Source organism: Labeo rohita, chromosome 22, assembly GCF_022985175.1.
Source record: "Labeo rohita strain BAU-BD-2019 chromosome 22, IGBB_LRoh.1.0, whole genome shotgun sequence".
In the NCBI taxonomy this organism is placed as follows: domain Eukaryota; kingdom Metazoa; phylum Chordata; class Actinopteri; order Cypriniformes; family Cyprinidae; genus Labeo; species Labeo rohita.
In genome coordinates, this window is record NC_066890.1 from 21,165,762 (window position 1) to 21,184,806 (window position 19,045).

The 19,045-nt window shown below is 34.6% G+C and overlaps 1 protein-coding gene across 2 annotated transcripts in view; it reads left to right on the plus strand.

Moving 5' to 3' along the window:
- Window positions 1-18,861, plus strand: part of rbm20 (RNA binding motif protein 20) — a 75,265-nt gene extending 56,404 nt beyond the window's left edge. For both annotated transcript variants that reach the window (XM_051095676.1, XM_051095677.1), the window contains exons 6-14: window positions 3,635-3,778; window positions 4,174-4,305; window positions 4,384-4,463; window positions 6,207-6,828; window positions 6,947-7,039; window positions 8,764-9,325; window positions 11,435-11,542; window positions 11,915-12,036; window positions 17,285-18,861. In XM_051095676.1, the coding sequence (XP_050951633.1) occupies window positions 3,635-3,778; window positions 4,174-4,305; window positions 4,384-4,463; window positions 6,207-6,828; window positions 6,947-7,039; window positions 8,764-9,325; window positions 11,435-11,542; window positions 11,915-12,036; window positions 17,285-17,353 (1,932 nt within the window). In that variant the 3' untranslated portion in view covers window positions 17,354-18,861. The remainder of the gene's footprint in view (window positions 1-3,634; window positions 3,779-4,173; window positions 4,306-4,383; window positions 4,464-6,206; window positions 6,829-6,946; window positions 7,040-8,763; window positions 9,326-11,434; window positions 11,543-11,914; window positions 12,037-17,284) is intronic.
- The last annotated feature ends 184 nt before the right edge of the window (window positions 18,862-19,045 follow it).

The following is a 19,045-nucleotide window of genomic DNA, read 5'->3' on the forward strand; positions in this document are numbered from 1 at the left end:
TCAGTTGTCCTCAGTGTGAAAAGATGGATCTCAAAATCATACAGTCATTATTGGAAAGGGTTGAAATACACAAAAATGCTGGAAAACCAATTTGTGGGATCTGAAGGATTTTTCTGAAGAACAGCAGACAGTTTAACTGTTCAGGACAAACAAGAGACTCATGAACAACTATCACTAAACACAAAACACACAGCTGTGGATCATTCAGGTAACAACACAGTATTAAGAATCAAGCGTATGTTGAGTTGTTTTTATAAATTCAACTATTATTTTCTCATGAACTACGTAAACATCTTTTATGTGAAATATCTTATTCAGGTCAGTATTTTGTTCGATCCCTCTTATTTTATGTAGGGGGATGTAAACTTTTGACCTCAACTGTATATATTTGTCAGCTTTTGTATCTTAGACCAATTGGTAGACCAATCACAGAAAAGCTTCTTTTGATTGACATTCCAAACCGGCCAATCAGCAGCAACCACAGCCACTCAGTGTTCCACTCCACTGCCAGAGTAATGTTTCACCCAGCATTTCAACATAATCACCTTCATTGCCAGAACATCGAGCCACTCGACGATCTTCGACTGCCTACAATAAGCTGAGCGAGCTCCAAAACACTGGTGTTGCATTTTACTAGGCCAGCACACAGAAGTCATTATATACAGTGTATATATAAGTCCGAGGCATAAACAGCCTGTTTGGCGGTCTATTTTGGTATGTGTTTATGGAGACGTGACCTTTTTGGCACATTTGGGCGAAGGGAAAGTCTGGCAGGAAGCCATTCGTTGAATTATCACGAGCTCTGCTCTCGGTCAGCGGCCAGCCGCAGATAAACCCAGAAATCGACCGTGTCTAGATTAACATTGGTTTAAGGCTTTGGATTCACGAGTGCTTGTTACATTTGGCAGCGTTTTGATATCTGGTCCGAGTTCATTCGTTTACACGGATGACAGAAACGTCACGAGTCTCGCCGGTTTCATTCTCCATTTGGCGTTCATGATAATTAATCAGTTCTCATGCAGTCTGTGGATCTCTGCGGTGCTTACGCTATAATACTCTCTTTCTATGGTGTGTAAATTGCAGCGTAAACACTGACCCTCGTCTCTGACCCTGCGCTCATGTGGGCCGAGCGCCTCTCACACTTGATGCTGTCAATCACACCGTGCCACCTTCATCTAGCTTGTGTTACTGTTGTAAAAAATTAATTTGACATGCCTTTTAGAGTATTTAAAATTTTTTGACGAAAATATTAAGCAAAACAACTGTTTTCAACATTGGAAATGATCAGAAATGTTTCTTGAAGACTGAAGACTGGAGTAATGGCTTTTCATTTTAAAATATACTCAAATAGAAAACAGCTAGTTTAAATTTTAACAATATTTTACAATTTTACTGTTTTTACTTATCTTTGGTTAAATGAAGAAACTTCTTGTTTTGCCTGCACGTTTGAATGATAATGTAGATTAATTATGAATCTTTAAATTATGGTCTACTAATATCATTTATTACTAATTTATCTTCTATCTATATTTCAACATTTTTATTTTATGTTATTTATTATATATAAAATGTTCTATCATAATATGGATTGATTCAGGAACATTAAAACTGTTTCTGACTGCAAATGTTTAAATGTAGATTAATTGGATAAAATAACACTTTAAATCCCTTCTAGGGTCTTTAAATTATGATATAATAATATAACAGAATTATTATTAACTTATTATCTATTTTAGATCATCTTTGGATTATAGCTATAATGTAGATTAATTAGCTAAAATTTTATATTTACATTTTAGAGACTAGCTTTTAAATTAATTTTAAGGTTTTTTTTAATGATTCTAATTTTAAATTAGAATCAATATCATAGAACATTTCAACATATTTATAATGGGATTATATATAAAATGTTATATTATAATATGGAATAATAATTTTTTTCATTTGTTTTTCATTTTATGAGACATTTGTTTTACAGTATGTTAATATAAATGTATGACAGAGATGCCCAAACTTTTTAATATAAAGGGCCAAAATTCAAACTTAATTGAGGACTGAATGAAATAAAATAAAATGTATTTATTTAAATTTATAAACAATCTACTTGTTTCTTGAAATTCATTCATTGAGGCTATTTTGTACAGGTTAATAGAATTCTACAATAAAAATATAAATTTAGATAATATTACAACATAAATAAAAAAAAAAGTACCTAAAATATAACAAATGCAATTTTAGCAAATAAATCTATATTATACCTAAATTATAAAATTTCAATTTTGCTAATAATTCTACATTATATTAAAACACAGTTGTACTACATGCATATTTGCACCACAGGATTTAGATTTGGAAAAATAATAAATAAAGTAAAATAAAATACATAAAAAAAACCAATATATATATGTATGTATGTGTGTGTGTGTGTGTGTGTGTATATATATATATATATATATATTAAACAAAAATATCAATACATTTTTGAACGTTTTGCTTTTTTTGTTAAAATTCACTTTTTTACATTAAAAAATGTTAAAATGAAAAATACAAATTAGAACTTAATTCAGTGGCGTATTTTTTTATTTTTTTTTTTTTTCACATCAGGTTTAAGCTTTTAGTATGTTTACAATTTTTTTTTCTGTCTCTGTTGTAACTCTGTTAAACTTTTTAATATGAAGGGCCAAAAAAAATCAAAAATGAAAGTTGCATTACATCCAACTATATTATATTAACATGTACAATATTATTAAAATTAAACAATAATATAAAACACGTTTTAAGGAGTTTGCTTTAATGTTTTTTTATTAAAAGTCACTTTTTTTGTTTTTTTGTTTTTCGATTTAAAAGAAAAGCTAAAACAAAAAATATATATAAATTAGAAATTAACTTGCTGTGTTTTTTTTTTAATATGCTTTTAATATGTTTAATATTTTTTTCTAACTCAGTTGTAAATTTCAAGCTTATGAATTATGTTCATGTACTTTTTAAAATGAAGGGTCAAAAATGAGCGTAGGCCAAAAATGAATGTTGCATTATATCCGAAAATATTTTATATTAAAATGTATTAAATGTATTATTTTATTTAGAATTAAACAAAAATATCAATACATTTTTGAAGGTTTTGCATTCATTTTTCATCAAATTCACTCATTAAATTGTTTTTAAAAGTTATATTAATTATTCCTGATATTATATTAAAATATATTATATTTATAGATTAAAAAAATCACTTATATTGTTTATTCTCTATATTTACAAAAAAAAAGTTAAAGCAAAAAATATAAATTAGTTATTAAGTTATGATTAAATGGCATGTTTTTTTTTTGTTTGTTTTGTTTTTTTTTCCTTTCCCATAAGGTCATTATGGGCCAACTTTTGTTTGGCCATCTCTCATTTAGACCCTCAGCTGCTACACTGTCTCATTATTACAGTTTCAATATTGTATTTCAACACCAGTAGAGGGCATTAGTGAGCACAGCAGGTGCCAGATGATGCATCTGTTTGAACAAAACTGCTAGTCACAGACATCTTAAATGTCCACACATATCTCATCTACATACTGTTGATGTATTCAATATTTAATAATGTTACATATAATAATATATGTAATTTCATCTCTTGTGTCCTTTCTCAGTTTCTTCAGCGTAAAGCGTGTCCCGGACGCGTCGTGCACATCTGTAACCTCCCGGAGGGCAGCTGCACGGAGAACGACGTTATCAACTTGGGACTTCCCTTCGGCAAAGTGACCAACTACATCCTCATGCGCTCAACACATCAGGTACTAGAATTCAGCCTGGAAAACTGCGAAAAGCTACGATATTCAGTTCAAAAACGAGGATGGCAATGATATATCGTACACGGTTTGTGCTAGGCTACTGCTGGAACAGATTTAGACAAGCACTTAATGTACTTTATCTCGGTACATTTAAACCCTGACACCGCTGATGTCTCCATTGCCCCGATTCGTTAATCAAATCTGACTTTTTGATTGGTCCTGTTAGTACAGACTGGATCTGATTCTGGGTGCGGTGCCAAGTTCAACATGTGCCTCAAATGCCTGGCGTTGAATTGATCTTGTAACTGTCGCAAAGATTTATGACGCAATTAAAAAGAATATCCTGAAGATCCGTTCGGATCACATTTGACACATTTTATGTTGCACACGTGCTTCAGGCTTTTCTGGAGATGGCGTACGTGGAGGCGGCGCAGGCCATGGTGCAGTACTACCAGCTGCAGCCGGCTACCATCAACGGACAGAAGCTGCTCATCCGCATGTCCAAGAGATACAAGGAGCTGCAGCTAAAGGTACGAGGGTCGTCTTGGCTCATTAGGATCATGGGATTCGAACAAACCCGACTCAAAGTGTTTTCCTTTCTGATCCAGAAACCAGGTAAAGATGTTGACTCTATAATCCAAGACATCAATTCCCAGAGAGAGAGAGACGAGATGCAGGACATTGACAGGTGAGACCAGGACACATTTTTACTGGGACCTTTTGGGTCATTGACTCTTTTTTTTTTTTTTTTTTTAAATCTGGATCTATTAAAAATCCATAAAAAGTGGCTTTATATATTTACATGTGTGTGTGTATGTGTATATATATATATATATATATAAACTCATTAAATTCATTCATTAAATCTCTTCTATTAAAGGCGTGATTTTAACTTCTAATTTTTAAAAACTAAAATTAAAATCTGAAAATTAAAATTTAATTTTTGGAGGGCATCAAGTCAAAAAATTTAAGGCTGATTCAACTGATTAAAAAGAAAACGTAGTTTGTTTAGAAATATTATTATTTATTATTTTATTTAAGACCTATAAATTATGATTATTATTATTATTATTTTAAGACTGTTTCAGTATAATATAGAATTATTAGCTACATTGAAATTGTCTAGTTTAGGTATAATATAGATTAATTAATGAAAAATTTTACATTTAAGGTACTTTATAGAGTATTTTTATTTATAGTGTAAATATATTATCATCCACATTTCTATTTTTTTTTTTATTGTAGAACTGTATTAACCTTTATAAAACAGCCTTAATAAAGGAATTTCTTAAAAAGAAAACCTTAAGTAGTTTGTTTAAAAAATATTTTATTTTATTTATTTATTCATTTATTTATTTTTCCAAATCTAAGTCCTGTGGTGCAACTAACATGCAGAATGATATTGAAAAGGAAATAAAATCATAGAGAGGATTTCTGCAGACCTTTATGACTATGTATTAATATAATATGGAGCTATTATTAGCTATATTGAAATTTTATATTTTAGGTATAATTCAGATTAATTGGCTAAAATTGCATTTTTACACTTTAGGTACTTTCTAGAGTTTTTTTATTTATGGTATAATATTATCTAAATTATTATTTTTTATTGTAGAATTGTTTGTAATTGTTTATAAATTCTATATAATATAGAATTATTGGCTATTTTTCAGTTTTTTATAAGATTTTTAAATTTAGGTACTTTCTAGAGTTTTTATGTATGGTATAAATATATTATTATCTAATATATAATATTATCTAAAAATATAATATTATCTAATATAGAATTTATCTAAAATATAATATTTATCTACTATTTCTATTTTTTAGCTTGATTATAAAGTATTTATCTAATCTAGTATTTTTGCTTTATTATCTATACATTTATATTATAGTATATATCTAAAATATAAAATGTATCTAAATTAAAAATTGTTCACTTTATTATCGATAAATTTCTATTATTTTAAATTTCTATAATTTTTTGTTTCCAAAAAAAAAAAAATCTTTTAAAATAAAATATGTTAAAATCTTAAGATATTTAAAATCTTAAGATATCTAAAATATTTAGGTCAGAAAATTTGGCAAAGTTAGTTTAGGTTGTAAAATTTCATGTGGAGCCATCTTCTCAAAATATTCAGTGATTTTTATGAAAAAAAAAAAAAAAAAAAAAAAAAAAAAAAACATTTTACCTTTATAAAATGTATTAATAAACTTAAAAAAAAAAAAGATTACATGTATTCAAGTATGTATTCATCATTTTACTTGATGGTTATTCACATCACATTACATTTCATCATTTTTTAAAATGGTATAAAAGCTTTTGAAATCATATAAAGCCAACAAATAGTTAATTTCTAACATCTCAGCACGTTTTATACTAGATTTTTCCTTTTCTTTATCGTTTCTCAACTTCTGCTGTTTTGCGCAGGTACTTACCAGAACGTGCCAGATCGCGCAGTCCAGTCAGTCGTTCTCTGAGTCCGCGCTCGCACAGCCCGAGCTTCACTTCCTGTAGCTCCGCCCATAGTCCACCGGGGCCATCCTGTCGGCCTGACTGGAGCAACGGCATGGGGCCCCGCAGGCCCTCTTGGGACTGGACGTCCCATTCCCGTGGCGACGAGGACCCTCGTGAGAGAGACGACTGGAGGAACGACGAGGAAGAGAGACCCAACGGATGGCTGTCTGAGCGCAGGAAACCCTACCTTAAAACCGGGGACCGTATCAGCCCACGTATGGGGCCCGGGGACGAGCGGGGAAGAGACTGGTACCCCCGTGGAAGCCCTCAGGGTTCGTCCTTCTCTTCCTACCACTCCATAGATGACTTTTACAAGAAAGACTCAATGTACAAGACTGATAAACTGAGCAGGCCACAGCATCAGAGACATGAGGGGAAAACAAAAAGAAGGGAAGGAGGTGATTATCACAGATCTCGACACTCAGAGTCAGATGTGACAGACGAGACGAGCACAAACCGGATCACTGAAGACAGAGGACGCAGCAAGAAGCCAAGCCGGAGACAAGACAAGGAGGAGAAAGAGTCTGAAAATCAGGCATGTCCTACACACTTCACATATTTAATGGAGTTAAGAATATTAAACATTAAAAGGATAGTTCACCCAAAAAAAATAAGGCAATATTTTAATAGGACTGTTTTTCTATATATTACAGAAGGAAGAACATCAAAGGAAAGAAAGATCAGCATCTCCTCATAACAGCAAACCTGCAGAGTCTTCAAAGTGTGACAAAGATGGCGACAGTGAGGTAAACATTTCATTTATCCGCATTTTTGCTTTCTGAAATGCAAAAAAATATACAATATAATAATATCATATATTTTACGAGATGGCTAATTTGCAGCAATTTGTCCGACCTCACTAGTATAAATGTGTACGATTTTTGCTGAATCATATAGATTTTACAAGTTCCCCAATTTGTATGAATTCATACGAATAACCTACCCCTAACCCTGCCCCAAACCTACCAGTCAGTGGGGTCTAGACAAAGATTTAGGCAATACAAATTTATTTGTGTGAATTCATATGAATTGGAGAACTTAATTCATACGGTTTTTGGTAAATTGTATGTATTTTACGAGTTCCCCAATTTATATAAATTCTCATGAATGACTAAACCCTGTAGATAAATTGTACAAAAAAACATACGAGTGAGGTCGTACGCATTTGTAAGTTTCTTTGATAAATTGTATGTATTTTACAGGTTCCCCAATTCATACCCTGCCCCTAAACCTACCCATCACTGGGGTGTAGACAGATCGTACAAATTCTATTGTGTGCATTCATTTGATTTGCGGAACTCAAATAGAACGATTTTTACTACATCGTATGTACTTTATGAGTTTCCTAATTCGTATAAATTCGCACAAATGACCTACGTGTCACTGGGGTCTAGACAAATCGTACAAAATCATACAATTTAGGTAATACGAGTTCATTTGTGTGAATTCATACCAATTGGAGAACTTAATTCATAAGATTTTTGCTAACATGTGTGTATTTTACGAGTTCCCCAATTCATATAAATTTGCATGAATGACTTAACCCCACCCCTAAACCTACCCATCACTGGGGTCTAGACCAGTGGTTTTCAATCCTGATCCTGGGGACCCACTGCTCAGCACATTTTGTATGTCTCCCTTACCTGACACACTCAAATCAGTACATGGATCTCTCTCCTAATGAGCTGATGATCTGAATCAGGTGTGTTAAATAAGGGTGACACACAAAATGTGCAGAGCAGTGGGTCCCCAGGATCAGGATTGAAAACCACTGGTTTAGACAATTCGTACAAATCGTACAAGTGAGGTTGTACAAATTCGTATGATTTTTGCTACATCGTACATACTTTACAAGTTCCCATATTCGTGTGAATTCGCAAAAATGTCCTAACCCCGCCCCTAGACCTACTAGTCACTGGGGTCTAGACAATTCGTACAAAATCATACGAGTGAGGTCGTACAAATTAGTATGATTTTTGACAAATCGTATGTATTTTACGTGTTCCTCAATTCGTACGAATTTGCACGAATGACCTACCCCTAATCTCGCCCCTAAACCTACCTGTCACTGGGGTCTAGACAAATCGTACAAAATTATACGAGTGAGGTTGTTTGAATTGGTATGATTTTTGATAAATGTATTTTACAAGTTCCCAAATTCATATGACCTACCCCTAACCCTGCCTCTAAACGTACCTTTCACTGTGGTCTAGACAAATCATACAAAAGTGATTTTGTATGAAAATATATACAATTTTTGCTAAATCATATGTATTTTACGAGTTCCCCAATTCACATTAATTCGCATGAATGACCTAACCCCACCCTTAAACCTACCCGTCACTAGGGTCTAGACAATTCGTACAAAGTCGTACGATTAAGGTTGTACAAATTCATACAAATTAGCCACCTCAAATAAGAGGTTGGCCGTGAGATAGCGTTGTAATTTCTAATGTTTCCTGGTTTTCAGGGAGTGGAAAGTGTAGATGATGGAGAGGAGGAGAGCTGGTATCCTAAAAGCATGGAGGAACTAGTGACCGTGGATGAAGTCGGAGGAGAAGACGACTCTATAGTTGAGCCTGACCTACCTGATCTTCACGAGGAGGACCAGAGAGTTGAGCCCAGCCAGTCGACGCCAGAGAGCCCCAAACCAAATGTGAAGACCCCAACAGAAGGCGAGGAGACCGTGGTGGACCCTCCTACCCTTACGCCATTGGATTTAGTTCCAGAAGAAAGCTCTGGAGGTGCTCAGTCCAGCCCTGGAGAGACACCCGTAAGACCATCTGCTCCAGAGCAACCGGTCTGTCAACTCAACCGCTTCCCATCCCAAGAGTTCAAAAGCGCTTTGGAGGAGACCTGCTCCACCACTCATATGGACACACATGTGGTCGACACAACCACACCGGCTGGGCCTCTAAACAACAACAGCACATGTGAAAGTGAGAAAGTGAATGACTTGAGTAACGATGAGAAAATGACGGCAGAGATGGACAACAAGGAACCATGTCTCAAACAGGACAGTCAAAAGAAAGGTACCCACAACTGAGTTTTGTTAGTGAATGTCTATAATGACCCGTTCCCAGCTAATGAAAATATGTTCTAAGAACGTTTTACTAATGTTTCCATTAAGTTACTATTTCTAAATGTTCTCTAAACATTTGAAACGTCCCGTTTTTTAAAATGCTTTTAAAATGAACATTCCATTTGTTGGAACATTACTTTTTAATGTTCTCTGAACATTCTGAAACAGTAACATTTAAAAAAACATTACACAGTGTTCTGAGAAAACACTACCTGTTAGCTCTGGTGTTTGAGAATGTTACTTCTTCATACTAATACAGTTGTAGTTCTTGGTAGTTCCTCATCCAGATCTAAAAAGTGTTAATGTGTGGTCACACTTACCACTGATCGGTGAATTTGGGTAAAATCCTGTCATTTTAAAAGGAATCCACATTGGGAATTATATTGTAAGGGCGAAGGATTTCCCCATGCAGATTTCACATCAGGTTCAAGTTAGTCATGCAAATTCCCCACTTTGACCAGAAATCATGCAATTAAAGGCATAGTTCAACATGAGAGTGAGTAATTCATGACAGAATTTTCATTTTTGGGTGAACTATGCCTTTGCTGTTCAGAAATGGTTAGATTCACTGACTAAGCAAGCCTGTTTCAAACCATTAAGTTTGAAACCTAATTATTAATTAAAAAGAAGAAGTTCTTGAGAATAACGTGTCTGTGAATTGGACATCACCACTCACACGGTGTTCATTCTCCCATGCAAAAAATTTGCTAACACAGCCTAACAAGACGAATCTGACGAAACAGCATTTTTGTTGCAGCTGCATTTTTTGCTGTAATTGCAACAATTTTAAATGAAGCCCTGCTAATATTTTTTGAATGAGGCAAGCAAAAATGTCCCAACTTGATTAAACTTGCAATTTTGTTGTGTGGAAAAGCTTTGACATTCTGATAATAATTGATGATAATTTGTCCATGAATCAGACATCACTGTCCGCGCCATGCATTCATTTTTGCGTTCTGGAAACAATGGTGTGCACTTCGAAGTATCTTAAAAAATTAATTAACACCTCACCAAGATAATGTTTATGGAAGCCCGTTTCTGCCACTAAATTAAAAAAAAAGGCTAATTGTGACTTTTTATCTCACAATTCTGACTTTTTTTTTCACAATTGCAAGTTTTAAAGTCAGAATAGTGGGATATAAACTTGCAACTGCGAGAAATAAAGTCATATTTTTGAGAAAATCTAGCAACTGTGAGTTTGTATCTCACAATTGAGACTTGTTATCGCAATTCTGACTTTTTTTCTCAGAATTGTGAGATATAAACCAATTCTAAAGGGGAACAAAGGCTTGAGACTTTAGGAAACATTCTCAGAACGGCAAGTTTATATCTCACAATTCTAGCTTAATAACTAGCGTTGTGCGTGATAAGCATAAATGTGAGATGAACTCGCAATTCTAAGAAAAGCCATAATTGGAAGATATAAACTCAGTATAAACGAACAAAAGATATAAAATTGCAAGTTTATATCATGCAATTCTGACTTTATTTCTCACAAATGCTACTTCATTTCTCAGAATTGTGATTAAATATCACAAATTTTAGTTTTTTTTCCTCACAATTATGAGTTTACATCCCACAATACTGACTTTGTAAATCACAACTGTGAGTTTATATCATGCAATTCTAAAAAAAAATTGTAACGTTAACTCGCAATTGTGAAAAAAAGATCAAAATTGGTGAAAAAAAAATCAGAATTACCTTTTTTATTTTTTATTCTGCGGCAGAAATGGGCTTTCATAGATATCTGACTAAATCATATTTGTTGCATTTGTGACAGTCCTGCTAATATTTGTTTTAATTTAATGTACCAGGATTCAATTGTGTGATGCATTCGAGTAAAAGCTTTGACATTTTTATAAGAAATGTTTTTGTGTTTTGTGACATGAGGGTATGTAGATGTCAGAATTGTCACTTTAAAGCAATCTGTTGAAACCTGAACCAATGCTTTTACATAAAAAACTGTCAAAATTGGCAAAAAAACTGCAAAATTGGCAAAAACATGAGTGATACACAACAAGCTCTAAAGCATTTAATTCCTCCTATTCGTCTCTTCTAGATATTCCTGACTCATTACCGGCCCCTTCACCTCAGGCGACCGACGTCTTTGCTGCGTCACCCTCTCAAGAGCAGGAGAAAGCCATCAGTGAACACAGCATACCGTTAGGTACGTCCACCAGAACTCAAAAGCGTCGACCCAAACGCCGCAAGTGCCATTTGGTCAGGAAGAAGAAAGTATGAGCAATAGTAATAGCGACGCTGGCTCTGGCTGTGATGTGGGCTCTCAGTGGGTGACTGAAGCCTTTAAGGCCAGCTGATGTCAGTGAAGCATTTGTCATCCTGCTGAGTGAGGTGTGAATTGCACCCTCGAGGCCCAAGCTTGTGTACTGATTACCACACAGCCAACACACTAGATTCCCGCACGGAAGAGCTCAATTCACACCCCTGCACACACTCACAGAGACTTATATGAGAAGGCGCTTCAGAAATTACTTTTGTTTAGCGTCGTTCTGATTTCTGGTTTTGTTGTTTTCGGCAGGTGTGGAGTTCATCGTGCCAAGGACGGGATTTTATTGCAACCTGTGTGGTTTGTTTTACACCAGCGAACAAACTGCTAAAACATCACACTGTCGGAGTACAATTCACTACAGGAACCTACAGGTCATACATACAAACATGAAGTCTTTCTTTCTTAAGTCTTATTTCTCTTATATGACAGTACAACAGCATGAACCTTAAAATGACTGTAGATTGATGATTCAAAGGGCTTTAATAATACACATTCAGATTTCTGAAGTTCATATTTTACTTGTGTGTGATAAATAGACTGGAGCAGGTTTGATATTTTGTCAATGGCAAAAACTCTTTTGTTTGTACAATACATCCACACCTATAGGTGTCAAGTATGAAGCAGATAAATAATGCAGTAGATTTAGGCTAAAAACATACCTTATGCAAACATGAGATGGATACATTACAGACTAGCTTAGCGGTTCTCAACTCTGGCCCTTGAGGACCGCTTTCCTGCAGGGTTTAGCTCCAACCCTAACACAAATGAACAAGCTAATCAAGGTCTTCAGGATTGCTGGAATCAGTGAATCAATTTTTCCTTATAAACTGTTCGCGAACAAACTGATGAACTAAAACGAATTAGACTTGCCAAGGGTACATTTGAAATTAGCTATACTACAGGCTAGCTAACTACATGGAAGCGAATCAGTGAAATGTTTCTTCAAATCTCTTTTCAAATGAACTGATTCAGTAAAATGAATCAGACTTCTTAAACAGTACATCTGAAATTAGCTACACTTATAGATTAGCTAACTCCACTGGAAGCTACTTATGTGATTCAGATTAGTGAATCAATGAACTGTTTCTTAAAATCTCTTCCCAAGCAAACTGATTCACTTAAATGAATCAGACTTTCCAGTGGTGCTTATGAGATTAGCAACATTACAGAATATGAATCAGACTTTTCAACGGTACATATGAAATTAGCAACATTACTGACTAGCCGACTACATTGTAGCTACTTAGAGGACTCGAATCAGTGAACTGTATCTCTTTCCAAACAAAGTGATTCACTAAAATGAATCGAACTTTCCAGTAGTATATATGAGATTAGCTACACTTACAGACTAGCTAACTACATTGAAGCCAGTTAGGGGACTCGAATCAATAAACTGTTTCTCAAAATCTCTTCCAAACGAACTGATTCATTAACATGAATCAGTTCATTTGGAATCATTAACTGATTCATTCACTTAAATGAATCATATTCATTAACATGAATCAGTTCGTTTGGAATCATTAACTGATTCATTCTCTTAAAGGAATCAGATTCATTAACATGAATCAGTTCGTTTGGAATCATTAACTGATTCATTCACTTAAATGAATCAGACTTTCCAGTGGTACTTATGAGATTAGCAACATTACAGAATATGAATCAGACTTTTGAATGGTACATATGAAATTAGCAACATTACTGACTAGCTAACTACATTGAAGCCACTTAGGGGACTCGAATCAGTGAATTGTTTCTCAAAATCTCTTCCAAACAAACTGATTCATTAACATGCAGCAATATATCTAAGATGAACTACATTTACAGTCCAGCTAACTGCATGGAAGTTGACTCAATTCAGTGAGTCAGTGAAATCTCTTCCCAAACAAACTGATTCACTAAAACGAATCAGACTTTCCAGCGGTACATATGAGATTACCCACATTACTGAAGCTACTTAAGGCACCTGAATCAGTGAATTGTTTTTAAAAATATCTATCCAAATGAACAGATTCACTAAAATGAATCAGACTTTTCGGCAGTACATCTGAGATAAGCTACGTTTACAGTCAAGCTAACTACATGGAAGCTACTTAGGTGACTCAAATCAACGAATCAGTGAACCGTTTCCTAAAATCTCTTTCCAAATAAACTGATTCACTGAAATGAATCAGACTTTTAAGTGGTACATATCAGATTAGCTACACTATGGACAATCTAACTTCATGGAAGCTACTTAAGTAACTCGAAAAAGTGTAGAATCAGTGAATTATTTCCTAAAATCTCTTCCCAAACAAAAACTAAAATGAATGACTTATAAGATTCTGACTAGCTAAAATGAACTCCAGAACTTTCCAAACTGATTCACTAAAATGAACCAGACTTTCCAATGATACTTATGAGATTAGCAACTGATTCACTAAAATAAATCAGACTTTTGAACAGTAGATATGACATTAGCAATATTACTGTTTAGCTAACTACTGTTAATCTATTAATTGTTTCTCAAAATCCCTTTCCAAACAAACTCATTTACTAAAATGAGTCAGAATTTCAAGCACTACATCTGAGATTAACTACAGTCTAGCTACATGGAAGCTACTTAAGTAACCTGAATCACTTAATCAGTTCATTGTTTCTTAAAATCTCCTCCAAAACAAATGATTCTCTAAAATGAATCAGACTTTTCAGCGATAGATATGAGATCAGCTATATTGCTGACTAGCTAACTACAATGATGCTACTTAAGGGACACAAATCAGTGAATTGTTTTTCAAAATCTTGTCCCAAAATGAAACGATTGTTTAAAATAAATCGAACCTTCAGGTGGTATATATGACATAAGATTAAATACTGATTAGCTATCTACATGGAAGATACTTAAGTGACTTGAATCAGTGAATCAGTAAATTCTTACAATTTCTTCTTAAACAAAGCAGTATAAATAAGATTAGCTACATTACTGACTAGCTAACTACATTGAACCTAATTACGTGACTCAAATCAGTGAATTGTTTCTTAAAATATCTTCCCAAACGAACTGATTCACTAAAATGAATCAGACTTTCCAGCAGTACATATGACATTAGATACATTACTGACTCGCTAACTACACTGAAGCTGACATGATTCAGTGAATTGTTCTTTTACATATGAGATTAGCTAGCTGATTCACCAAAATAAATCAGACTTTCCAGCAGTACATATGAGATTAGCTACACTACAGACAACTTGAAACAGTGAATCAGTAAACTGTTTCTTAAAATATCTTCCCAAACTAACTGATTCACTAAAATGAATCAGACTTTCCAGCAGTACATATGACATTAGCTACACTGCATCCGATCTAACTACATGGAAGCTACTTAAGTAACTTGAATCAGTGATTCACTGAACTGTTTCTTAGAATCTCTTCCAAAACTTACTGATTCACTAAAATGAATCAGACTTTCCAGCAGTACATATGACATTAGCTACACTACATCTGACCTAACTACATGGAAGCTACTTAAGTAACTAGAAGTATTAAAATATCTTCCCAAACCAACTGATTCACCAAAATGAATCAAACTTTCCAGTGATAAATATGAGAGCTATATTTCTGACTAGCTAACTACATTGAAGCTACTTAAAGGACTTGAATCAGTGAATTGTTTCTTAAAATCTTTTCCCAAATGAACATATTCATTATCATGAATCAGATTTTTCAGCAATGCATCTGAGATTAACTACACTTACAATCCAGCTAACTACACGGAAGCTGACTCAAATCAGTGAATCAGTGAACAGTTTCTTTAAATCTCTTCCCAAATAAACTGATTCACTAAAATGAATCAGACTTTTAAGTGGTAAATATCAGATTAGCTACACTACGGACAACCTAACTTCATGGAAGCTACTTAAGTAACTCGAAAAAAATGTGAATCAGTGAATTATTTCCTAAAATCTCTTCCCAAACAAACTGATTCACTAAAATGAATCAGACTTTTCAGTGGTACATAAGAGATTATCTACACTACTGACTCGCTAACTACTTTGAAGCTACTTAAGGGACTCAAATCTTTTTCCAAATGAACAGATCCACCAAAATAAATCGGATTTCCAGCAGTACATATGAGATTAGCTACACTACAGACAATTTAACTACTCAACTCAAATTAGTGAACTTTTTTTTTTTAAAATCTCTTCTCAAATAAACAGATTCACCAAAATGAATCAAAATTCTCAGCAGTACTCGAATCAGTGAACTGTTTCTTAAAATCTTTTTTTTAAATGAACTGATTCACTAAAATAAATCAGATTTTCCAATGGTACATTTGAGATTAGCTACACTACAGACAATCTAACTACATAAAACCGATTTAAGTAACTCGAAAAAGTGAATCAGTGAAAAATGTCTTCCCAAACAAACGGATTCGCTAAAATGCAATTGCACATTCCAGCAATACATATGGGAGGACCACTTAGCTGAGTTTATTTGACTATTGCTTCAGCTCGTTTGGCAGTACAGCTGCACGCAGTGTGAACCATGTGAAATGCGAAATTCAAACAGCGATGTAGCATTTGGCCATGTTACACTGCTACTTGTTAGAAATAGTAGCTTGTTACTGAAAAGACTACAACTTACTTAGTTACTCCCCACCACTGGTGACTGTAATGCAAGACTGACTGATCTAAGAAGCCTGGTCCTCAGGGTGGGATATAGTTTCTCATTATAACCCTTGAGAAACACACACATACAGACAGATGAACACACTTTCCAACACAACATAGTTGAGGCGGCAAGGAGCCGGACATTCCCCGTCATCGCAGTCAGACCGCAACCAGTTGTCGTGTCTCTCAGACTAGAGCGCTCCGCCAAAGAGCGTCACCTCATACTTCACTTCTCCGACTTGAGGTCTGCCAGCTGTGTTGAGTTTACAAGAACTACAGTGAGAAGGTGACAGCTGAATTTAACACCAGAAGAGCAAGACAGGTGAAACCGAGACAGACAGAGCGAGAGAGAGACTGTAAACACTACAGGAAACACCTGCTTTCCTCCCACATTTTGACCTTCTTCTGTTTCGACTCTCCTTGTTTCACTGGTAAACACATACACTTTTTGGAAGGGCATGGATAAACACAAGTTTCTTCAACTGTTGTGTCATTTAAACCAATATTAGCTGTAAGTCCGGTAGAACAGAGTGTATTACTTTGCAACTTTAACATATGAAAGTACTGTTGTGTAATTTAGTCATATTATGCAAAAACTGTGACTAGATTATTTAATTATCTGTATTTAGAATGCATAAAAAGCTAGCTATGAAATTAGTCTTAGTAAGATAAAGCTGTCAGACGTTTTACTTACTAGTGGACATTATTTGAGGAATATTATTAAACAAATGGGTTTGAAAAAAAACAAATGTTTATAATAGTTTAGTCTCTAAGCCAAAAGAGGCCAGAAACGTGCAATATCCAAATACAGCTTGAACTTGCTTGAGTATAACAGTCATAACAGATGCTTTCAGTCGGCCATTTTAGTCAGAGAAACCAAACTGTTGCTCTTCAAGGCGTTATGGCTGCTCATATGCCTGTTATTTAAGAGTAAACTGTCATAATAAAGGATTGTTTATGTTTTTGCAGAAATATCTGTCGCAGCTGGCGGAGGAAAGTCTCTTGAACTTCCACATGGAGTCGCCAAACACTGAGTGAAGCTCACGTGAGACTATCAGGACTGCACCACTGCTGGGACATGCTGAGAGACACAAAACAAAGACAAGAGGAAGGGACACAAGAAGAACTAGAGCAACTGGATCCTATGTGTACTCTAGTTCATAGCAATATGCACTGTACGAAAGTTTTTCAGAATGTTTATGCTGCTATTTTACTGTACAATGGAACTGAAGGTGGACTGTGGCTTTAAAATGTAAAAATTGTCTTCAGTCCATGTGCACTAGTTTTTTGAAGCCGTATGTTAGCGTAGTGTGAGGAACAAACAAAAAAATAGACAAAAATGGAACTTCTAAACAAATGTTAAAGGCATAGTTCACCCAAAAATGAAAACTCTGTCATTAATTACTCACCCTTATGACATTCATTCATCTTTGAAACACAAATTAAGATATTTTTGATGAAATCCGAGAGCTTTCGTACTCTTTGCTGAACATTTCAGTTTCATTGCTGTTTATGCAGGGTCAGAAAGCTCTCGGATTTTATCAAAAATATCTTAATTTGTGTTACGAAGATGAGCGAGGGTCTCAGGAGTTTGGAACGTCATAAGGGTGAGTAATTATTGACACAATTGTCATTTTTGGGTGAACTATGCCTTCGACTAAATACAGCTCTAGTTTCCATTCACTTTCATTGTGTGGAAAAGAGCAGCATGAACTTTCTGCAAAATATCTTCATTTGTGTTCTACGAAAAATGCTCAGTCACACAGGTTTGAAACATGAGGGAGAGTACTAAAATATGACAACTCTAAGTGCCCTGTCCTTACCGGAGGACAAAACGTGGTCTGTGTCCTTTGTAGTCCAGCGTGGGATTTTTAATACACTGTGAAAACTATGTATCAGAATGTGAAATGCACTGATAAGTGTAGTGTTTACATCATCTGCATCTGCCTCATTCATACTCATAAAGCTTGCATATATGTCAAATTCTTCTCTGTGGTAGACAAAGATAAACATCACTTCAGAAGTGCCTAATTTAAAATTGAAGAGGTGTAAAATTATCCTCAGGTTAATACTTGTCCAGGTGTGAATATTCTGTCGATGCCTTTTAAATTATTACTATTTGTCTGTATTGCATTTTGTGATTATTTTTGTCAGTCTTCAGGTCTTGAATCCGTTTTATGCTTGAAACACACTTTTCAAAGTGCCTTATAATGTGTTAAAACCCCAAAATGCCTACAAATCAATTGAACGCAATGGAAAGCTGCTTGTGTATAATGTCTGCCATATTATTTTGCTTTGTTGCTGTACACAGAGCTCAGACTTTAGGGATACTTGAACTGGACCATGTTTATTTATCAGATATCACATTTATAAAAAGCAGAGTGAGAGTTATAAATAGTATATTACTGGAATAGTTCTGGAAGACGTTTTTCTCCTGCTGTTTTATATTCTGTTAATAATAGCACCCCATTTTGTCGAAGAAAAATCTGTATAAATATTTTTGGGTTGCACTGATGCAAATAATTAATAAACATTTTGGAAAATAACGCTGCCTGATGTATGTGAAGCGAATGACTGAAAGTTTCCCACGATGGCCCTGACTGACACGCCTGGGCCTGTACGTTATGATATAACCCTTGCATCTTTTTTTTACCCATTGAAGTGGGTCAGATGAATAATATAACGAGAGAAAAGGACTTCATCCTCACCCATGCGCAATCTGTTACATAA